This window comes from Rhineura floridana, chromosome 11 (genome assembly GCF_030035675.1).
Source record: "Rhineura floridana isolate rRhiFlo1 chromosome 11, rRhiFlo1.hap2, whole genome shotgun sequence".
Classification (NCBI taxonomy): domain Eukaryota; kingdom Metazoa; phylum Chordata; class Lepidosauria; order Squamata; family Rhineuridae; genus Rhineura; species Rhineura floridana.
Window position 1 is genome coordinate 50,250,106 of NC_084490.1, and position 19,324 is coordinate 50,269,429.

Below are 19,324 nucleotides of genomic sequence, written 5' to 3' on the forward strand. Positions count from 1 at the left end.
GGAGGGGGGAAAAGAGAAAGAGTGGATTGCTTGGTGGGGTTTGAGAGAGTTGTTTACCAGGAGGGAGGTGGAGTTCGGATTAGTATTGAGTGAAACCATATGCTTATGTGCCTTAAGAAGAAATCTTGTTAATCTTGTTAGCTTTGTTATCTGTAATAAATACTTAATTTGGTTTACCAAAGGCCTGATCCTTGGCTGGGGTTTCACAGACCAGAAGGGAGGGTAAGGTAATGACCAAGGCTGAAGGGGAACTGTAACAAATGGTGGCAGCGGTGAAGAGAATAACAATACCAGTATTCAGAGTCTCTGGGAATACTAGTATTGGGACGTTACTGGTGGTTGCCTAGCAGGGGATCTGTTGAGATCTGTGCTACAGCGGATAGGTAAACCGTAAGAGAGTGCGGTCCGGACTGGTGGAGTCCCTGGTGGTGCCTAGAGACAGGCAGTAACCACGAGCAGGTAGGAACCTGACAGGGAGAGCCAGGGAAGGACGCATCACATGTGGTGTCAGTAGCGGTGGGATACGAACAACAGAGAATCCAGATACGAACCAAAGAGAGTCCCAAAGACACGTGGTGTCAGTAGCGGTGGGATACGAACAACAGAGAATCCAGATACGAACAACAGAGAATCCAGATACAGTGGTGTGGCAAACAGAAATAACAAAACAAGATTTCTTGTGAGAGTGACTGGCAAAGAGTGTGTGGCAAAGAGTGAGTGAACTCAAACACCATGGCTGAATACATAAAAATGAAAAGAGAGGAGCTGGTGGAGAAGTGCATAACATTCAATTTACCTCATGAGGGTAAAGGGGTAGATGAATTGAGGGTAGCACTTATAGGATTTGCAACTGCCCAGCAAAAACAACCTGTCAGAGAAGAGACCCCAGAAGGATATTTAAGCAACCCCGCTTATATAGAGTACTTGAGAGAGAAGTTAAGATGGGAGGCTGAGGAAAAAGACAAGCAGAGGGAGTTGGAAGCTGAGAGATTGAGGATGGAAGCTGAGAAGTTGAAGATGGAAACTGAGAGAATGAGATTGGGGTTTGAGGAGAGGGAGAAGCAACGAGCAGTGGATGCTGAATTACAAGTAGAAAAGTTAAAATTTGATAGAGAGAAATTTCACTCTGAGGAGACAAGGAAAGACAGAGATGGAGCAAAAATAAAAATTACTCCAAAGGACTTTGCTGTCTATGAGCCTGGTCAAGATCCTCAAATTTACCTCAGCACCTTTGAAAAAGCAGCTCAGTTGTGGGGGCTACCTGAAGATAAATACATGCAGTATTTATCAAATCTGATTAAAGGGGAATTGGCTGAGGTATACCAATATTTCCCCTCAGAAAGGCCCGTCACCTATGCTGAATTCAAAGAAGCAGTGTTTAAAAGATTCAGACTGGGGCCTGATTATTTTAGAAAGCTTTTCAGAAACTGCCAGATACAGACAGGGAGGTCTTTTGTGGAGCTGGGGGCAAAACTGATGGACATATTTGGGAAATGGCTGACAAGTGCCAAAGCTCAGTCAGTGGAAGAGGTGAAAAGCCTCATGATACTGGATCAATTATACCATCAGTTACCACCAGAAATAAGGCTCCTGGTCAAAGACCGTTCCCCTACATCTGTGCAGGAGGCCGCAGAGATGGCGGATCACTTCGCCTCCAATAGAACTGGCTGGGTGGGGAAAACATCAAGAGAGTTTAAACCCAGACCATATAGTGCTGGCAGAAGGGATGTGGTACCACAGCGAGTGAGTCCTCCATTAAAATCTGAAGGGCACAGGACACCCCAGAGTGGATCTGTGTACCCTAAAAGTGAGGAGAAATTATGCTACAAATGTGGTAGACCGGGGCACCTACGTTTTCAATGTGAGGTTGCCAACCCCATTAGTAATCCTGCTCAGACAAGGACAGTGAAAACAGAGCCCAAGGCTTTAGAAACAGCGAAAAAGGTTCAGTTCTGCCAGATAAACTGGACAGAAGTAACAGACCTTGATTCAAGTCTGAGAGAGGAAGTGAGTGTACAAGGGGCAAATTATTGGGCATTGCTTGATACTGGTGCCGCTCAGACATTACTGAGGCCAGATTTAATAAAATCTGAGGTAACATTACCTCAGGAAACTGTGACTATCCAAGGAGTGAGGGGTCAACCAGAAAGTTTGCCTGTGGCCCTGGTGGATATGACTTGGAGAGGCCGAGAGGGCCAATATAAAGTAGGCATTAATGCCCAGCAACAAGAACCAGTAATACTGGGAAGGGATGTAATGGGCGCCCAAGGAAAGATCTATGTAGTGACCAGACAGCAAATTAGCAGAGAAAAAGAAGCCATATTAAGGGGGGCTGAAACAAACAGGGTGGCATCTGTTAACCAGCCTCAGGTCACCATAGCAACCACTAGCAGGCCTGCTGAAGAAGACAAACTGTATCAAGTGGTCTCTGGGGAAGAAGCAGATCAATTCAGGGAAGAGCTGCATAAAGATATAAGTTTGAAGCAGATAAAGGAACAAGCCCTGACACAACAGATTCCTTTCACTGTCAAACTGAGGAATCAAGTTGTGTGTGAGAATGGGATTTTATATAGACTGTGGTTGCCTGCTGAGAGAAAGGATGAATGTGAACCAGTGAAGCAATTGATAGTACCTAGCAAATACAGAACCAGATTGCTAGAGGTAGCCCACGATGTCCCATGTGCAGGACATCTGGGAATAAAAAAGACCAAGAGGAGATTGGCTGCACATTATTATTGGCCAAATATCTCCAAGGATGTAAAACAACATTGTCTATCTTGTGGAATATGCCAAAAGGTGGGAAAGAGTGGAGTAAAGACCAAGGCACCCTTAAAGCCCCTTCCTATAATTGGACAACCCTTTTATAGAGTGGGAATAGATTGGGTGGGCCCTTTTTCCAAACCCACAAGGCATGGCAAGAAATATCTAGTGGTGGTGGTGGATTTTGCCACCAGGTACCCAGACGCAGAAGCACTGAGATCTGTAGAAGCCCCTGTAGTGGCAGAGGCTTTATTAAAAATCTTTATGAGGCTGGGTTTCCCTCATGAAGTGCTGACAGATCAAGGCAGTGTATTCATGGGAGAAGTGATGCAATGTATGTGGAAATGTTGTGGTCTAAAACATCTAAAGACCACTACTTACCATCCCGCCACTAATGGGCTAACTGAGAGATTCAATGGAGTTTTGAAGGGCATGATAAGAAGCTATGTTCAAGATCACCCACAAGACTGGGATGAACGTTTGGGATGCTTCTTATTTGCATACAGAGAAGTCCCTCAGGAGTCAACAGGCTTCTCACCCTTTGAACTAATGTTTACTAGAAAAGTGAGGGGACCTTTGGAACTGCTAAAAAATTCATGGGAAGGAACTCTGGGAGAGTACAAAACTTCTGTAGTAGATTTTGTATTGGAATTCCGCAATAAATTAACATCAATGATGGAAGTAGTGAAAAAGAATTTGAGTCATGCACAGGAGAAGCAAAGTTACTGGTATGACAGAACAGCCAGAGAACGTGTGTATGATGTGGGAGATATGGTTATGGCGTTCATACCCAGGAAACATGACAAATTACAGGCTAACTGGGAAGGACCATATACCATCAGAGAAAGGCTTGACACAGTGACATATGTAATCACCACAGACCAATTAAACAAAAGCAAAGTGGTTCATGTAAATATGTTAAAGCCTTACCATACCAGGGATGCAAAGGTGTTGCAAGTTACCTTATTCCCTGAGGGAAGTGGGCCTGAACTTCCAGATTTGGTACAGGAAAGCAAAGACAAAGGAGGGGTAGATCAAGTGGAATGGTCAGAGGAGGTAGAGGAGGAAGTAAAAGAAGAGATTCTGAGAGTTTTGAAAACCTATAGGAATCTCTTTAGCAACAAACCTGGCCGAACCAGTATAGTTATACATTCCATTGATACTGGAGATCATGCCCCAATCAGATCTGTTCCGTACCGTGTGAATGGGAAAGTTTTGAATGAGATCAAAAAGGAGGTGGAAGAGATGCTGGAATTAGGAGTGATCAGGGAATCCATCAGTCCCTGGGCCTCAAGTATTGTCCTGGTTCCGAAAAAAGATGGAACGACAAAGTTTTGCATTGATTATCGGCTAATCAATAAAATTACTGTCCCAGATGCGTATCCTATGCCTAGGGTAGACGCAATGTTAGAGTTATTGGGGGCAGCAACCATTATCTCTACACTAGATCTCTGTAAAGGATTTTGGCAAATGGAACTAGACGAGCAATCCAGAGCCAAAACTGCCTTCAGTACACCAGATGGGTTATATGAGCTTGTGACCTTACCCATGGGACTAAGGAACTCACCAAGTTCATTTCAGAGGCTAATCAATACTGTGTTGCGAGGCATGTCAGATTTTGCAGTGGCCTATATCGATGACGTGGCCATTTTTAGCAAGTCGGTGCCTGAGCATGTCCAACACCTGACAACAGTATTGGAGGCCTTAAGAAAAGCAGGCCTCACAATAAAAGCTAAGAAATGCCAGTTTGGACTAAAGGAAGTAATTTATTTAGGACATAAGGTGGGGAGTGGGAAAATCACCCCCTTATGGAGCAAGGTGGAGGCAATACAAGCGTGGCCGATCCCCTTAACCAAAAAACAAGTAAGGGCATTTCTGGGTGTGGCTGGATTTTATAGGAAGTTTGTGAGAAATTTTGGGGAAATAGCAACCCCCTTGCATGAATTAACAAAGAAGAAGTGTTCTGAGCGTGTGGTATGGACGGATGAATGTCAGAAGGCTTTTGATCTACTGAAGCAAGCCTTGTGCCAAGGACCCATATTAATAGCACCAGACTATGAGAAACCATTCATCGTGGCTACAGATGCGTCGGACCTGGCGCTGGGAGTCGTCTTGCTACAGGAGAGAGAAGGCACCAGACATCCAGTGGCGTACCTGAGTCGCAAGCTGACGCCGAGGGAGAAAAACTATTCGTCGGTCCAGAAGGAGTGCCTAGCGGTCGTGTGGGGACTGAACAAGTTGCGCCCATACGTGTGGGGACGAAGATTCACAGTGACTACGGATCATCGGGCCTTGTTATGGTTGCAGACTATGAAAAACCACAACACTATGCTGCAGAGGTGGTCCTGGGCCCTACAGGACTATCAAGTGGACTTCCAGTTCATAAAAGGCAAGGACAATGTACTGGCCGATGGACTTTCCAGGCAAGTGGCTGGGACTGCAGTGACGTGACCAGACAGAGGAACAAAGAAAGACATTTTCCTCATAGAGACTTTTATTTGTTAACGTGACGTATAAATCCTGGAACAGGAATAATACTCTGCTGTTGTTTAAGGGGGGGGGGAATGTGATGTTCCTATATTAATGTATATATGGTAAGTGCTGTTGTTTTAGAAGATACATGGTAAGTGGAGTGAAAGAGGGGGAGTGAATGGGCAGTAGAATGCGAGATGATTGGCTGAGTGTTTAAAATGGCTGAATGTATAAAAGGAAGAGTGAGAGTGGAATCGGGGGGGGGGGAGAAGAGAAAGAGTGGATTGCTTGGTGGGGTTTGAGAGAGTTGTTTACCAGGAGGGAGGTGGAGTTCGGATTAGTATTGAGTAAAACCATATGCTTATGTGCCTTAAGAAGAAATCTTGTTAATCTTGTTAGCTTTGTTATCTGTAATAAATACTTAATTTGGTTTACCAAAGGCCTGATCCTTGGCTGGGGTTTCACAGACCAGAAGGGAGGGTAAGGTAATGACCAAGGCTGAAGGGGAACTGTAACAAATGGTGGCAGCGGTGAAGAGAATAACAATACCAGTATTCAGAGTCTCTGGGAATACTAGTATTGGGACGTTACTGGTGGTTGCCTAGCAGGGGGATCTGTTGAGATCTGTGCTAGAGCGGGGAGAGAAACCATAAGAGAGTGCGGTCCGGACTGGTGGAGTCCCTGGTGGTGCCTAGAGACAGGCAGTAACCACGAGCAGGTAGGAACCTGACAGGGAGAGCCAGGGAAGGACGCATCACAGGGAACACTAGCAGGAAAGGGCCATTGCACTCATGTCTGAACTGAAACGGCCTTGGTTGTCTTGGTGGATGATATGAGGAGGGCGTTGGACAGGGGCGAATCCACCTTCCTTGTCCTCCTGGATCTCTCAGCAGCTTTTGATACCGTTGACCATGGTATCCTCCTGAACCGCCTGGAGAGGCTGGGTATAGGGGACACTGTAATGCAATGGTTCCGTTCCTTCCTCTCTGATAGGTACCAGAGGGTGGCACTGGGGGACGAGGTCTCGGACCCATGGCCTCTCACTTGTGGGGTACCACAGGGTTCTATCCTCTCCCCAATGCTGTTTAACATCTATATAAAGCCGCTGGGAGCTATCATCAGGAGATGTGGGCTGCAATGTCATCAGTATGCGGATGACATGCAGCTCTATCTTTCGTTCAAGTCTTTAGCAGGGTTGGCTGTGGAAACCCTGTCCAAGTGCCTGGAGTCGGTGAGTGGCTGGATGGGAAGGAATAAGATAAAGCTGAACCCTGACAAAAATGAGGTACTGTTCGTGGGAGACAAGAGAAGGCTGGGGGATGTTAACTTGGTGCTTAATGGAGTACAACCGCCCCTGAAAAACAGCCTGTGGGTCATTCTTGACTCCCAGCTGTCCATGGAGGCTCAGGTCTCAGCTGTGAGCCGGGCGGCGTTGTATCAACTCCAGTTGATACGAAGTCTGCGCCCCTACCTTCCAAACCATCTGCTCCCATTGGTGGTACATACCCTGGTCTCCTCTCGCCTAGACTACTGTAATGTGCTCTACGTGGGGTTACCCTTGAAAATGGTCCAGAAGCTGCAACTGGTAAAGCTGCAACTGGTAAAGCTGCAACTGGTAAACTGATAAAGGGTAGCCATGGGCAAGACCACATTACTCCAGTGCTGAAGGAGTTGCACTGGTTACCAGTTGCTTTCCGAGCCCAATTCAAGGTGTTGGTTTTGACCTTTAAAACCCTGTACGGTTTAGCCCAGTCTATCTGAAAGAACACCTCCAGCATCATCAATGTTGCCACCCAAGAAAATCAGCCTCAAAAGACCTTCTCTCCGTCCCTCCAGTTAAAACAGCTAGACTGGTGAGAACTAGGGAGAGGGCTTTTTCAATTGTGGCACCCACTCTATGGAATTCCCTCCCAAATGACATCCGCCATGCCCCCTCCATGATGAGCTTCCACCGGACCCTGAAAAGTTGGCTCTTCAGGCAGGCCTTTGGGGTGGGTTAGATTTTAGTGTTATTGTTGGAATTTTAAGGCTCTAATGTGAATTGTATGTTTTTATGTTGTGTGTTGCCCAGAGTGGCTGGACAACCAGCCAGATGGGCGACTAATAAATTTAATTAATAAATAAATGTCCTCCTTGTAGGCTTTCCATAGGCACCTGGTCAGCAACTGTGAAAACAGAATGCTGGGATAGATAGGCTTTTGGTTTGAAGAGCCCAGTAGGGCTCTTCTTATGTTCTTATGGAAGACCATATCCTGTCTGCCTTATGGTAACCTTGTTGCTTATTTTGGGATGGATGAACCAACCCAACAAAATATGCTAAGCAGGATTTGCCTCATGCAATGAGTCAGCCTAGGTGTTGGTGTTTAAATATCCCCAATGTGCAGCTTGTTTGGGAGTGCACATGCAATGTGCAATGACTTGCCTGACAACAGGCACTATCCTCAATGCTCAGGGGTGTGGCGGGTTCAGTTTAGGGAAGAAGAAAGCCAAGACTGTTCAGTACCAAAACACATTTTGAACTATTGTGACATTATTTTTATTTATTTTAATCTTTTTCCATACTGCCTTTCCACTTTAAAAAGCCATCTCAGATGGCTTAAGAAGGTACAAACATAACTTTTTAAAAAGTAGCATAATGAAGAAACAAATTTGACTATAATGCAGAAGAACATATAAAATGCCTTTGTGGGGCTAATCAAAATTCAGTGATCACATTTGGATAGTCATATGTTGGCTTAATAAGCTAATATATGAATGAGCCCTTTACCTGAGCATGGAGCCCCTTTGTTCCTCCCTCTGTGAAAACATACCAAGAAGTCTTACATTATAGTTTTGCATTTCATCTGAATCTGGAAACAGCTTTGGAACAAGCCAAGTTATTCAAGTCTACTTCAAGCCATGGTTTAGGATCCTGGCTTGATCCAAAGCTGTTAATGTTATTTATTTATTTACAATACCGATATTCTGCCCATTCGTGGAATTTCACTGAGTGGCTTACAGAGTTTGGACAAAATGGGAAACTAGAGTTATTGGGAAACTTCTTGATTTGTTTGCTGGCTCATGCAAACCAAGGAGAAAAAAAGGTTGCATGCTCAGGCAAAAGCAGGACCATCCCAATGCATTTTGCTGTCTGAGGGACAAAACAGCACCTGGATGCTATCCTGAACTGATAGTCGAATTGGACTTCAACACTGGCGATTGGACAGAGTCCTCCACCACACCTGAGGGCAAAGGGCTAATTTTTAGGGGGTGCAAGGCAGGCTGTGTGCCTGCCACCCAGCATCTGCCACCAGAGGCAGCCACCTCACTCCGCCTAATTGTAGGGCAGGCCCTGAACAAAAGACTCGTTCACACCTTTACTTGTTACACTGTTAACTGGAAGTCTCCCGCTGAGTCCAGCATTGTGTTTCTAACAACCACCAGCCAGCCAGATGCCTCTCAGAGCCACCAACCAGGCTTTGCAAGTGATGGACTTATAGTTTGTCCCCAGAATCATCTGGCATTCATACATGGAGGTTCAACCTTCATGTGACATTTGTGTCATAGTCATCAGTCTCCAGTGGAAAGTTGAAGCTTTTTGAAGTCCCGTTGATATCCATCAGTAAGGACATGCTTAACCCTCTACTGTCGAATCAATGAGATTTAAAAGTTCTTAGATGTGGCTGGGTTCTACCCTGAAAGTGGCACAGTAAATACAGATTATATCTTGCAAGCACTCTTAAGAGATAGCTTTAGCAATAGAACAGCTAGCAACTAAAAACCTAGCCAAACAAGTATGTCTTCACTTAACAGCTAAACTTAAAAAGAGTATTGCATGGTCACAGGGCCAATCTAACACATTTTGCTGCCTGAGGTGAAGGACAAAATCACCCACCCCCAATTCCACAGCCAGAAGCTGAATCTTGCTTCAATAACACCGGGGACAGGATGGTGTCCTCCACCGGGCCTGAGAGTAGCAGGCGAATTATGGGGCCACAGAGCTGGTTATATGCCACACACAGGTCTGTCCAATATAAGGGTACGGCCAGGGGTCTCAGAAGTAACAGCTAAGAAGGCAGGAAGCATTTTCCATCTGAGGCAGTTGCTTCACTCTGCCTAATGGTAGGGCCAAACCTACGTGGTAAGCCTGACTGGGGAGGGAAGTCCCACTTTGCAGTACTACCACATAAATGGCCCTGCTCTGAATGTTAACAGATCAAAAGCAGAGCCAGATCAGTAGATCTTCGACAACAGGTTCATATGTGGGAGAGTACTCCAAAGATACGCTACCTCAAAACCACTGAGGACTTGGCCACAATCCTAGGCATGTTTACTTAGAGTAAGCCCCATGGAAATAAGTTAAAGTTACTTCTGAGTAAATATATATTTAAAAAATGACCATCAACATCTTAATTCATGCCCAGAAGCAAAGTTTGAGACTGGGACAGAATGCAAGAGGTGGGGTGGGGTCTCTTTGGTATATTGTATTTATTTATTAATATATTTATATCCTGTATTTGCTTCAAGGGGTCATACATGGTTCTTCCTTCTTCTCCATTTTATCCTCACAACAACCCTGTGACGTAGGTTAGACTGAGAGATTGCAACTGTGGCCCAAGGTCACCGAGGGAGCTTCATGGCTGAGCAGATATTTGAACTCTGGTCTCCCAGGTCCTACTCCAACACTCTAACCGCTACACCAGATCTGGTGCTTGGCCCAGGCACCAAGATACAGCTAATTCTAGGGTGCAACTCATCCATCACAATGCACCAGCCACAAGGGACAAGCACTGAATGCTGAAGCTCAGCCATTTCCCGCAAAAGAGGAAGCTGTTGCTTCCAGAAGCCTGGCTGCTGCTCGTTTACCTCCCTCCTCGGTGACGACCCAGTTTGATGGCAGAGATTATGTGTGAAATTTTAGGGAGGAGCACCAGAAATGAAAGGGGGGGGGAAATAAGGTCTTTCATAAAGTATGTGCACCCAGAACTCCTGGTAAACAGGAAAGATGGCTATTGCAAAAGGGCTGGAAACACAGAGTGGAGGAAGGAGGTTAAAAAGAGAGAGAAAGGTCTTATATGTGTTGTGTGTATGCATGGGTTTTGGGAAACTGAATCCAATACGCACACACACACCAGCACTAGTGTTGTGAGTATTCCACATGACCATGCCTTGTTACTATCCATCATGGATTCTGAAAATCTAATTTTTATTTGTTGTTAATAGGTGGTGTTGCATTTAATTGTTTTTTTTTACAGATTTTCAAAAAGTATTTGAAAGCATGGTTGCTTCCACAATTAGAACCCTTTTGTGCCCCTGAAGCATTGCTTTTCTGCCACATTCAGTATCAGTGCGTGGCATGGCCAGGCAATGCCAGAGCCCCTTGGGGCTGACACCAGTTTTTTTCCCCTCCCTCCCTCTCTTTTTTTAAATAAAGAGTTCTACTCGGGTTGGAGGCACACTGCAAAATTAAATGCTAGCTGTGGTTGCAGACACCCAGCCACTTCATTTCTTGTTGGTGGGGATGCTAGATTGTGAAGATGAAAGGGTGGATAAATTGAGTAGGGGGGTTAGTGCTTTTAGGCCTTGGAATAATCATCAGAACTGGTGACTTGGTTAGCGTGCACTTGGGGAATGAGAGTTGAGCAGAAGACAAATCAGTGCACGCACACACATTAACACACCTGGCCCTCCTGCAAGCATCTGCAGGCATGCATGCATTTGGGCATGTGGGAGGAGGGAAGCCCTCAACTGCTGCGGCATGTTGGAGAGAGAGACTGGGGGGGGGAGAGCATAGGTGGAAGAAAGGAGGGCACTGGCACACACACTGAGCCTCAGAGATGGGGGGTGAGCAAGCCCTGAGGTTCCTCACTGCTCCTTGGCTCCATCTGGCCTGAAGGCAAGATCTGGGAGGTCTCGCAAATAAGAATATTTTTTAAAAAGAGATGGCAGTGAATCAGGAGCCAAGAAAGGCAGGCAGGCTGGCTGCCAGGAAGGAAGGGGAAAAGCAGCCTTGCTTCTTTTTGCTTCACAAAAGCCCTCTTCACTCGTTCTGAGTAAGGGTGTTGTCAGCAGTGGCAGTGCGAGGAGATGGTAGTCGGTGATAGTAATCCCCTCTTCTTCCTGGTAGCTCCACCCTCAGCCTCCTTTGGCTTCTGCTATGTGTTTATAGGCAGATGCCTACCCTCAGCGCACCTGGAAAATGCTCTGGCACTTCAGCAAAAGTCCTCCTCTATTGTTTGGAACAAGGGGGAGGTGTCATCTGCAGTTGCAGTGGGGAGAGGACAGTGTCTAGGGAGTGAAGACCTTTTTTAAAAAATTAATAAATAATTCATTTCTTTACTGTTTGCAGCCCCTTCTGGATTACTTTGTGGTCCCAGGTTGGAAACCACTGATTTAACTGTTGTTCATATTGATCTATCCGTTAGATCAATAAAACCTAAGGGATGGGGGGGGGCTCTGTGTGTGTGTGTGTGTGTGTGTGTGTGTGTGTGAGTGAGTGAGTGAGTGAGTGAGTGAGGGGACCACACCCACCACTGGCTTGAGGCCTCCAAAGATTTGATCGAGGGTGTATTTGGCCCTTAAGCTGAAAAAGATCAGATATCCCTGGGAACCTTGTTATTTAGCAGGATGAAAATGCTTTAAATAAATAACAAACAAGAACAGACTTGATCTTTTAGACTTTTATGAAACTCCCCCCTCTCCTTTTCCATCTAACCTCCCCCATATGCAAAGTGAAAACAGTCAGACAAGCAAAACAAGAAGAACGAAGAAAAAGAAAGAAAGAATGGGGCGTGGATGCAGCACATCATACTTGGAAACCAGGCAGCAACTAAGGGGACTTTCAGCCTTCAGTCTCCAAAGAGGACTAAAAAGTCACTCTGGGTCTCCTGCTATCTCTCAATGCTTTCTCTTTTTGTATAGATCAGCAGTGAGGAACCTTTGGCCTAATTAGGCCCAGCATGGTCTCCAATTTGGCCAGCAAGGCTGTTCCCCACAAACATGTTCTCCTGTTCCACACCTGATATCATATAGATGTCCGCAGAGAAAAAAAGTGTTTCTTCAGACTTCAAAGGGATTCCCTGTAACGCTGATTAGTGCTACTGAAAACGTTTCTTCAAAGGTGGTTGCTATAAGCGCCAGCCAATTGATCAGAGGTTACAGTGACCTCCTTTGAACTTTGTCAGGTGATTGACAGATGGGTGGCCCACAGAGTGAGGGAAACTGGCTTGTGGGCCAGATCCAGCTCTCCATTGTAGGAATAGACCACTTGCTCCTTAGCAACTAGATCTAATAAATCCCACATCCAGTGTTCCAATTTCTGAGTTTCAACTCTCATTTTTAAAAGGGAGAGTGTTTCTAGTCCATAAGAGTGAAGCCACAAGCCTGGAAGCATCTTAATGCCTTCCCACAACAACCGCCTTGTTCTCTCAAATCATTAAAAATGAAAAAACCCTAAAAATGCAGGCACAGAAAACAAACAAAAAGAAAAATTCACCCTGTTACGCACTGAATGTGTCTGGTTTGCCGTCAGGTCGTTACAAAAGAAAAGTTCTGCTAAGTTCAATGGGATGTACTGCCTTGGACTTTGAAATCTTGGGGGAGGCTCTGCTCTGGGTTCTATTCCCACCCAAGGCAAAGATTTTTCCATGGTGGCTCCCTCCCTCTGGAACCCCCCTGCCTAGAGAAGCTTATCTTGATGGTTCTTGTGAGTTGTCTGGTTCTGCAGAACTGGTTTTGTTTTTCCAATGTTTTTGTATTGTTTCTAAGATGCTTATTATATTACACGTGTTTTAAGTTTGCGAGTTGCCACAAGGCTGATCTTGCAAGTTTTTTTTCCAATAGTAGCCAGCGTGGTTGGGCGGAGCTGCCCTTCTGACACCAGCATTGCTGCATATTAACTGGATGGGGCTGGGGTGGGGCAGGGTGGCAATGAGTTCAGGACTGCATCTGCACAGCCCTGACCTTGCCAGTGTCCTGCCGCACCCTGTCCCAGCCCCACTCAGATAAGCTGCAATGACATTAGTGATAGGAGGACTGTTCCACCCCACCCCACCAGCCACTACAATTTTTAAATAAATAAATAAATGTATATATTTTGGAATTTAGACTGTAGATCTGGAATTGCTTAACTGCAGCATCTGGATGCGGGTGGGAGGGTCTATACACAGCCCCACCACCCCTTCACATACATATGCAAACAAGTCAGGCTCCCCTGTTCTTACCTCCCAGGTGAGACGCAAACGGCTGACAGGTGCGTTGTTCAGTCCTATAACCACGGCATAGAATGTTAACATGTCTTGGTTCTGTTTACATCTGTGGGGAGAAAAAGGAGGCAGGTAAGTGTGTGTGTGTGTATGGGAATCTTTCCAACAACCCTGTGAGGTAGGGTTCCAGTCTGGAAACCAAGGCAGCTCACAATAAGAAATAAATCCCTTTAAAATCCAATAACCATAAAAATAAGTATAAACAGTTGCAAAACAGCTTAAAGTGGCATGATTCTGAATTTTGGGTGGCTTGAATGTTGCTTATCACTTGAGGTTGCAGTTCTGTCGGCTTGAGTAAGCCCCACTGAATACATTGGGACTTGCTTCTGAATAAATAAATATAGGATTGCACTATAAATATCTTTACAGGTAAATAATAAAACTATTTGATAATCATGCTTATACAAATATTTCTTCATTTTTCATATGTTTGGTTTTTGGTTAGGAATCCTGACTGGTTGTAGGATGCTTAGTTTTCTGCCTTACTCATAGGAATCTTGTTGTGGTTGGTATGGTATTACATTTAAGAAATCATCACTGTCTTTTGTTTCTGTTTTTCTATTTGCATTTCATTTACTTTTATCCTCACTCCCTTTCATCCATAGAAGCAACAAGTGGTTCCATGCACTCCGCTCAACCTTCTTAAACCCACTGATGATGCACCTTGTTGTTTGTTTCTTGTCCAACAGTGGTAAAAGAGAATTCACATACTGGGCAGCGTGGCTGCAATTGTTGTTGTTCCCAAGCTCCTGACTATGAAAATAGACCAAATCATGTGTGCATTCTCTCTGTCAATTATGTTCACCGGAATTGGGTTGGCTGATGAAGTAAGTTTATAGCAGCCCACAGGGGAGACAGAAAAGGGTAGAGAATCTTCTTACACATTACTCAGACCTCTTTCTGAAGTGAAGGGTCAAATCTATAAAGAAATTTGGATGTTAAAAGGTAAGGGCAGGGCATTCCAGGCAGGGGGTTGCCAACCCGATATGGATACCTTTGCAGAGGATCCCTAGTCAAGCTTTACCAACAACACAATCCAAACCATATCTACTGAGAAGTAAGTCCTATTGAGCTCTATGGGACTTAGTCCTTTAGTGTGTTTAGAATTGCAGCTCTTCGAGGGCATCCATCTTTACTCCTGAGTGCTCCCATCTAACATCTCCACAATACTAGGCTACTTTCTTCCTACAATGGCCTTCTGGTGACTAGCCTGGGCTGGGCTGAGGGCACTTGATCCCTTTTTGCCAGAAGTGAATTGGCTAGATTAAATGTTCCCAACCCAGGCTCCATCTTTTAGCTAAGATTCTATTTTAATTTCCAATCAGATAAATGTTTTTGTATGAATTGTATGTGACAAGCAGCTGTGGTTGATGCTTAATGTATCATACTTAATGACATCACTTGGGTCCACCTCGTGACATCACTTGGACCGACCATGTGACATCACTTGGACCCACCCCATGATGTCACTTAGACCCCTCCCCATGACATCACTTGGACCCACTCCATTACATCTCTCAGGCCCGCCCCCAAAATCTCAGGGTTTGGGATGCTTCTGACCTGGCAACCCTATTCTATACAGTTTACTCAGAAGGTAAGTCCTGTTCAGCAAAGATCCCCTGCAACTTTAATTAGAAGCTTCTTTTGTGCAACTTCTGCTTCTAATTGCTTCCTGTTCAGTGCAGCCAAGGCATTACTGATTAATTTCCTCTTTATTAGTGTTCCTATTTCCTGTGCAGATAATAGGTTAATTACTAGTTTCCTTTAATTTCCGCACCCTTTTATTGCAAATAACAAGAATGCATCAGTAATTAACCCACTCCCATGAGGAACAGCAACTAACTATGGGGAAATGAAGGGGCAACTCATCAGTAATATAGGCTGTGCTGAAGAGAAAGTAATGAGGCAAAGCATGCTGTTGCTTTCAGCTTCAAATTAAAGCCCAAGGGCTACACTGACATCTCACAAACCATCTAAGGCCACATGCCACTGGTGGCATGGCTACTGCACACAAATGCAGGATCCATTCACCACATGCGTGTCATATAACCACATCCCCACACAGACACAGACACTCCCCACACAAGCACAGCAGTGATGAGCAAGCTACTACCATGCCATTATGGTGGTTTGGGTGGCAGGTTCTGCTGCAAAGCTGAGGAAGCCACTGCTCTGCAGAGTTGATCAGAGCACTTCAAAAGCAAGGAGCACTTTGATCTGCTTCAAGGTTTTGGCAACACTTGGGGAAATGCTGGAGCAGATTGGAGCACTCATTCCTGTTTCCAGAGCACTCCAACCAGCTCACTGTGATGGCAGCTTGCTCAGTGCCACCATGGAAGCTGCTGCCAAAACAACCTCAGCTGTTTGTTGCTGCCGCCACCAAAACTACAGGGATGACTGAGTGGAGGGTTGTCAGTTAAAACAACTACAATACCTATTAATATATTTGACACCTTTTTCTTGGTGGGGCTGCAGTGTTTTGTGCAGCAGTGTAATAGGCAGAAATTCAGCAAGTGAAATTTTTCCCATCACTGCATCTTCATGCCAGGAAAAGCTATGTGTGTTAGCTCTCTGCCTATCATGTAGTCCTTAAAGATACAGGAGCCCCAAAAGAAAAAGGGGTGGCAAATTGAATTACAGTGGCTTCTGTGAAGGTGTGTACCCTACTGTTTTGTTGTTGTGTGTAAGTTTTGTTCAAAACAGCATGATCTTCCAAGGGGAAGGTGGAGTCTGCATCCCAATAACATTTAGCCCAAAGTTACTAGACAGGCAGTAGTGGCTGGTGCCCATTGAGAGCAGCAGGGTGGAAGACATGGAGATCAACATCAGGTGTAGCCACAGCCAATGACAGGCAGAGCCCACTAATTCTAGATCTGACAGTTGGTCTCACCTGAAAGGTGGTTTTCCCAGGTATCATGCCATCATATGGGTTACAGCACCATTCAAGGTCTGAAGGCAAGAATGCACTGAAGTCAAGACCTAGGCTGCTCCTCCTGCCCCCACTCCAGTTCATTCATGACGAGGCCGAAGTGAGACATCTAAACAGCTGTCATAAACAAAACAGGCAGAACAGCAGGGAAAAGAAGGGCAATTGCCCAAACGAAGGAGCAGCAACAGCCAGAACACCTACCTAAAGGTCTTGACTCATTAACACATTATTGAAAATTAAGTAACCTTAGCACTAAAACATGTATGAAAATTTGATACAGAATAATACACCCAGGCAGCCTCCAACAGGGAGGGCTGTGATGGCATGATACCTGGGAAAACCACCTTTCAGGTGAGACCAATCGTCAGTTTTCCTCAGGTAGCATGCCATCATGTGGGATATACCAAAGCAGCCCCAATAGGGAGGGACCACCTGCTGCCTACACATGAGAAACAACCTGTTGCAGAACACACCTCCTGAAAGAAGCATCAGCAGAAGCATAGTGGTCTATCTTATAATGCCTGATGAATGATTATGGGGTAGACCATACCACTGCTCTGCAAATATCTGCAAGAGGTGCATTGGTTGCGAATGCAGCCATAGTGGCTGCAGATCTACTAGAGTGCGCCGTAATATTGAGAAGCATCAGAAGCTTAAGCAACTCATAGGCAAGGGCAATGAAGGTGTGCAATCAACAAGGCAAGGTGGATTTTGTCACTTTCCCCTCAGCTTCCTTGGGTGAAAGGATACAAACAAAGAGTCTGTTAGCCTTATGTCCTGGGTACACAACAGGCAAATCTTTAGGGCTCTGCGAACATCTAAAGAGTGCCAAGCTTTCTTGAGTGGATGAACAGGATTAGGGCAAAATGATGGAAGTACAATGTGCTGGTTACAGTGGAACACAGAGCTTACTTTGGGTCGAAAGGCCGGATCAGGGTGTAACACAACCGAGTCCATATGAAATACGCAGAGATGGTGCTTATGACAATGCTCCCAACTCTGACACTCTTCTCACCAAAGTGACAGCCACCAGAAAAAGGACCTTAAAGGAAAGCACTCGCAAGGGCACCACCCTGAGGGGCTCAAAGGGAAGACACAGCAAAGCTTGCAGTACCTTTGGTAAACTCCAGGATGGAAAATGGTGACACAATGCCAGAGAAAGAGAAGCAGCTCCCTTCAAAACTTGTTTAATCAGCGGGTGCAAGCCTATGGGAGTTCTTGACAGATTAACAGACAAAACTGACAATATAGTAGAGGCTTGATGATGCAAGGTGTTGGGTTTCAATCCCATCTTCAAACCTCTATGTAGGAATTATAAGACTTGTTGGACAGTGGCTTTTGAAGGTCAGACAGCACGGAAAGCACACCAGTCAGAAAAAGCAGACCATGTACTCTGGTAAATGCAATATGTCGACGGCCTTCTATAGACCAAAATGGTATTGATAACCTCCTGTGATAGACCTGTGCGGGTCAGCTGTGCCCACTCAAACGCCAACCTGTCAGACTCAATCAGTTAGGATCCAGATGCCAGATCGGTCCCTGCGAGAGAAGGTCCAGCCTTGTGGGCAAATGGTGAGGCCAATAAGGAGCTAGTAGAACTATTTGAGCCCGTTCAGGCCAAAGCTTCCTCAATCTTCTGGTCAAGAGGGGAACAGGAAGGAATGCATATCAGAGGCCATCCAGCCAAGGGGTCAAGAGAGCATCAACGGCCTCTGCCCTTGACTCTAGTTACCTGAGAAGAACTGAGGAAGCGCAGCATTGTGACTCGAGGCAAACAGGAGAAGGCGAAACACTGCCAGATGTACCTGGAATCACTTGCTGCCTGCTGAGCCAGTCTGCAGTGACATTTGGAACCCCACTAAAATGTTCTGCCCTCAAGGACAGCAAGAGTCTCTCGGCCCAATTGAAAATCCGGGTGGTCTCCACTTGAAGTGTTTGAGACCTGGTGCCCCCTTGCTGATTCAAGTGCAATTTCACACAGGTGTTGTCTGTTCAGATCAGCATGTGGACCAAATGGAACAATGGCTGGAACTGATGAAGGGCCAGATGGACTGTCCTTAGCTCGAGCCAGTTTATGCTGTGGCCCTTCTCTGACACAGACCAGGTACCTTGAGCAAATCAGAAGTTGCAGTGGGCCCCCCAACTGATCAAACTGGCATCTGTAGTAATTACAGTCTTGTCCAGCTCTCTGAATGGAGTCCCCTTCTGGAGATTCCAAGTTGAGGACCACCACCAGAAGGAAGAATGCAGTGAGGGGGGTAGACAAATTTTCCAATGCATGGAATTGGCAATGTCCGAAACGACAATAAGGCCCATTGGAGTGGACGAATATGATCAAGAGCCCAAAGAACAATTTGAATGGTGGAAACAAACATGCCCAAAGCCTTCACCCACAGCATCACATCCACCCCTGAATGGCACATCAAGAGGTGTGCCATATCCCTGATGGTTACAATCCGCTCTGGTGACAGGAAAACCATGGCCTGAGCTGTGTCCAGAATGGTTTCCAAGTGTTGTAAACATTGAGCAGGAGCTAGGTGACTCTTTTAGATGTTGACCAACAACCCATGGTCCCTCAGGGTTGCGAGAGTGTGACAAACGTGAATCAAGGCCTGGTCTATGGAGTCTGCCCGGAGCAGTAGGTCATCCAGATACAGATAAATGTGGACCTCCTGGAGATGGACATGGGGAACCAGGATGACCATCACATTTGTGAACACTCTCGGACCCGACAAGAGGCTGAACGGCAGGGCTCAATATTGAAAATGTTGCTGGCCAAATGCAAAACTCAGGAAAGGTCTGTGGGCAGGGCAGATCGGAACATGGAGATACACCTCCTTCAGATCAATGGAGGCCAAGAAGTCCCTCTCCTGTACTGCTTCTATGATTGAGGCAAGGGACTCCATTTTGAATCGACAAT

At 45.6% G+C, this 19,324-nt stretch overlaps 1 protein-coding gene across 4 annotated transcripts in view; it reads right to left on the reverse strand.

The window, feature by feature from the left end:
- RAPGEFL1 (Rap guanine nucleotide exchange factor like 1) overlaps positions 1-19,324 on the reverse strand; it is a 101,876-nt gene that overhangs the window by 18,435 nt on the left and 64,117 nt on the right. For 3 of the 4 annotated variants that reach the window (XM_061590077.1, XM_061590078.1, XM_061590075.1), the window contains exon 10: positions 13,434-13,524. In XM_061590077.1, coding sequence (XP_061446061.1) covers positions 13,434-13,524 — 91 coding nt within the window. Of the gene's footprint in view, positions 1-7,808; positions 8,907-13,433; positions 13,525-19,324 lie in introns of those variants that run through there. The other variant, XM_061590076.1, reaches the window with a different exon arrangement.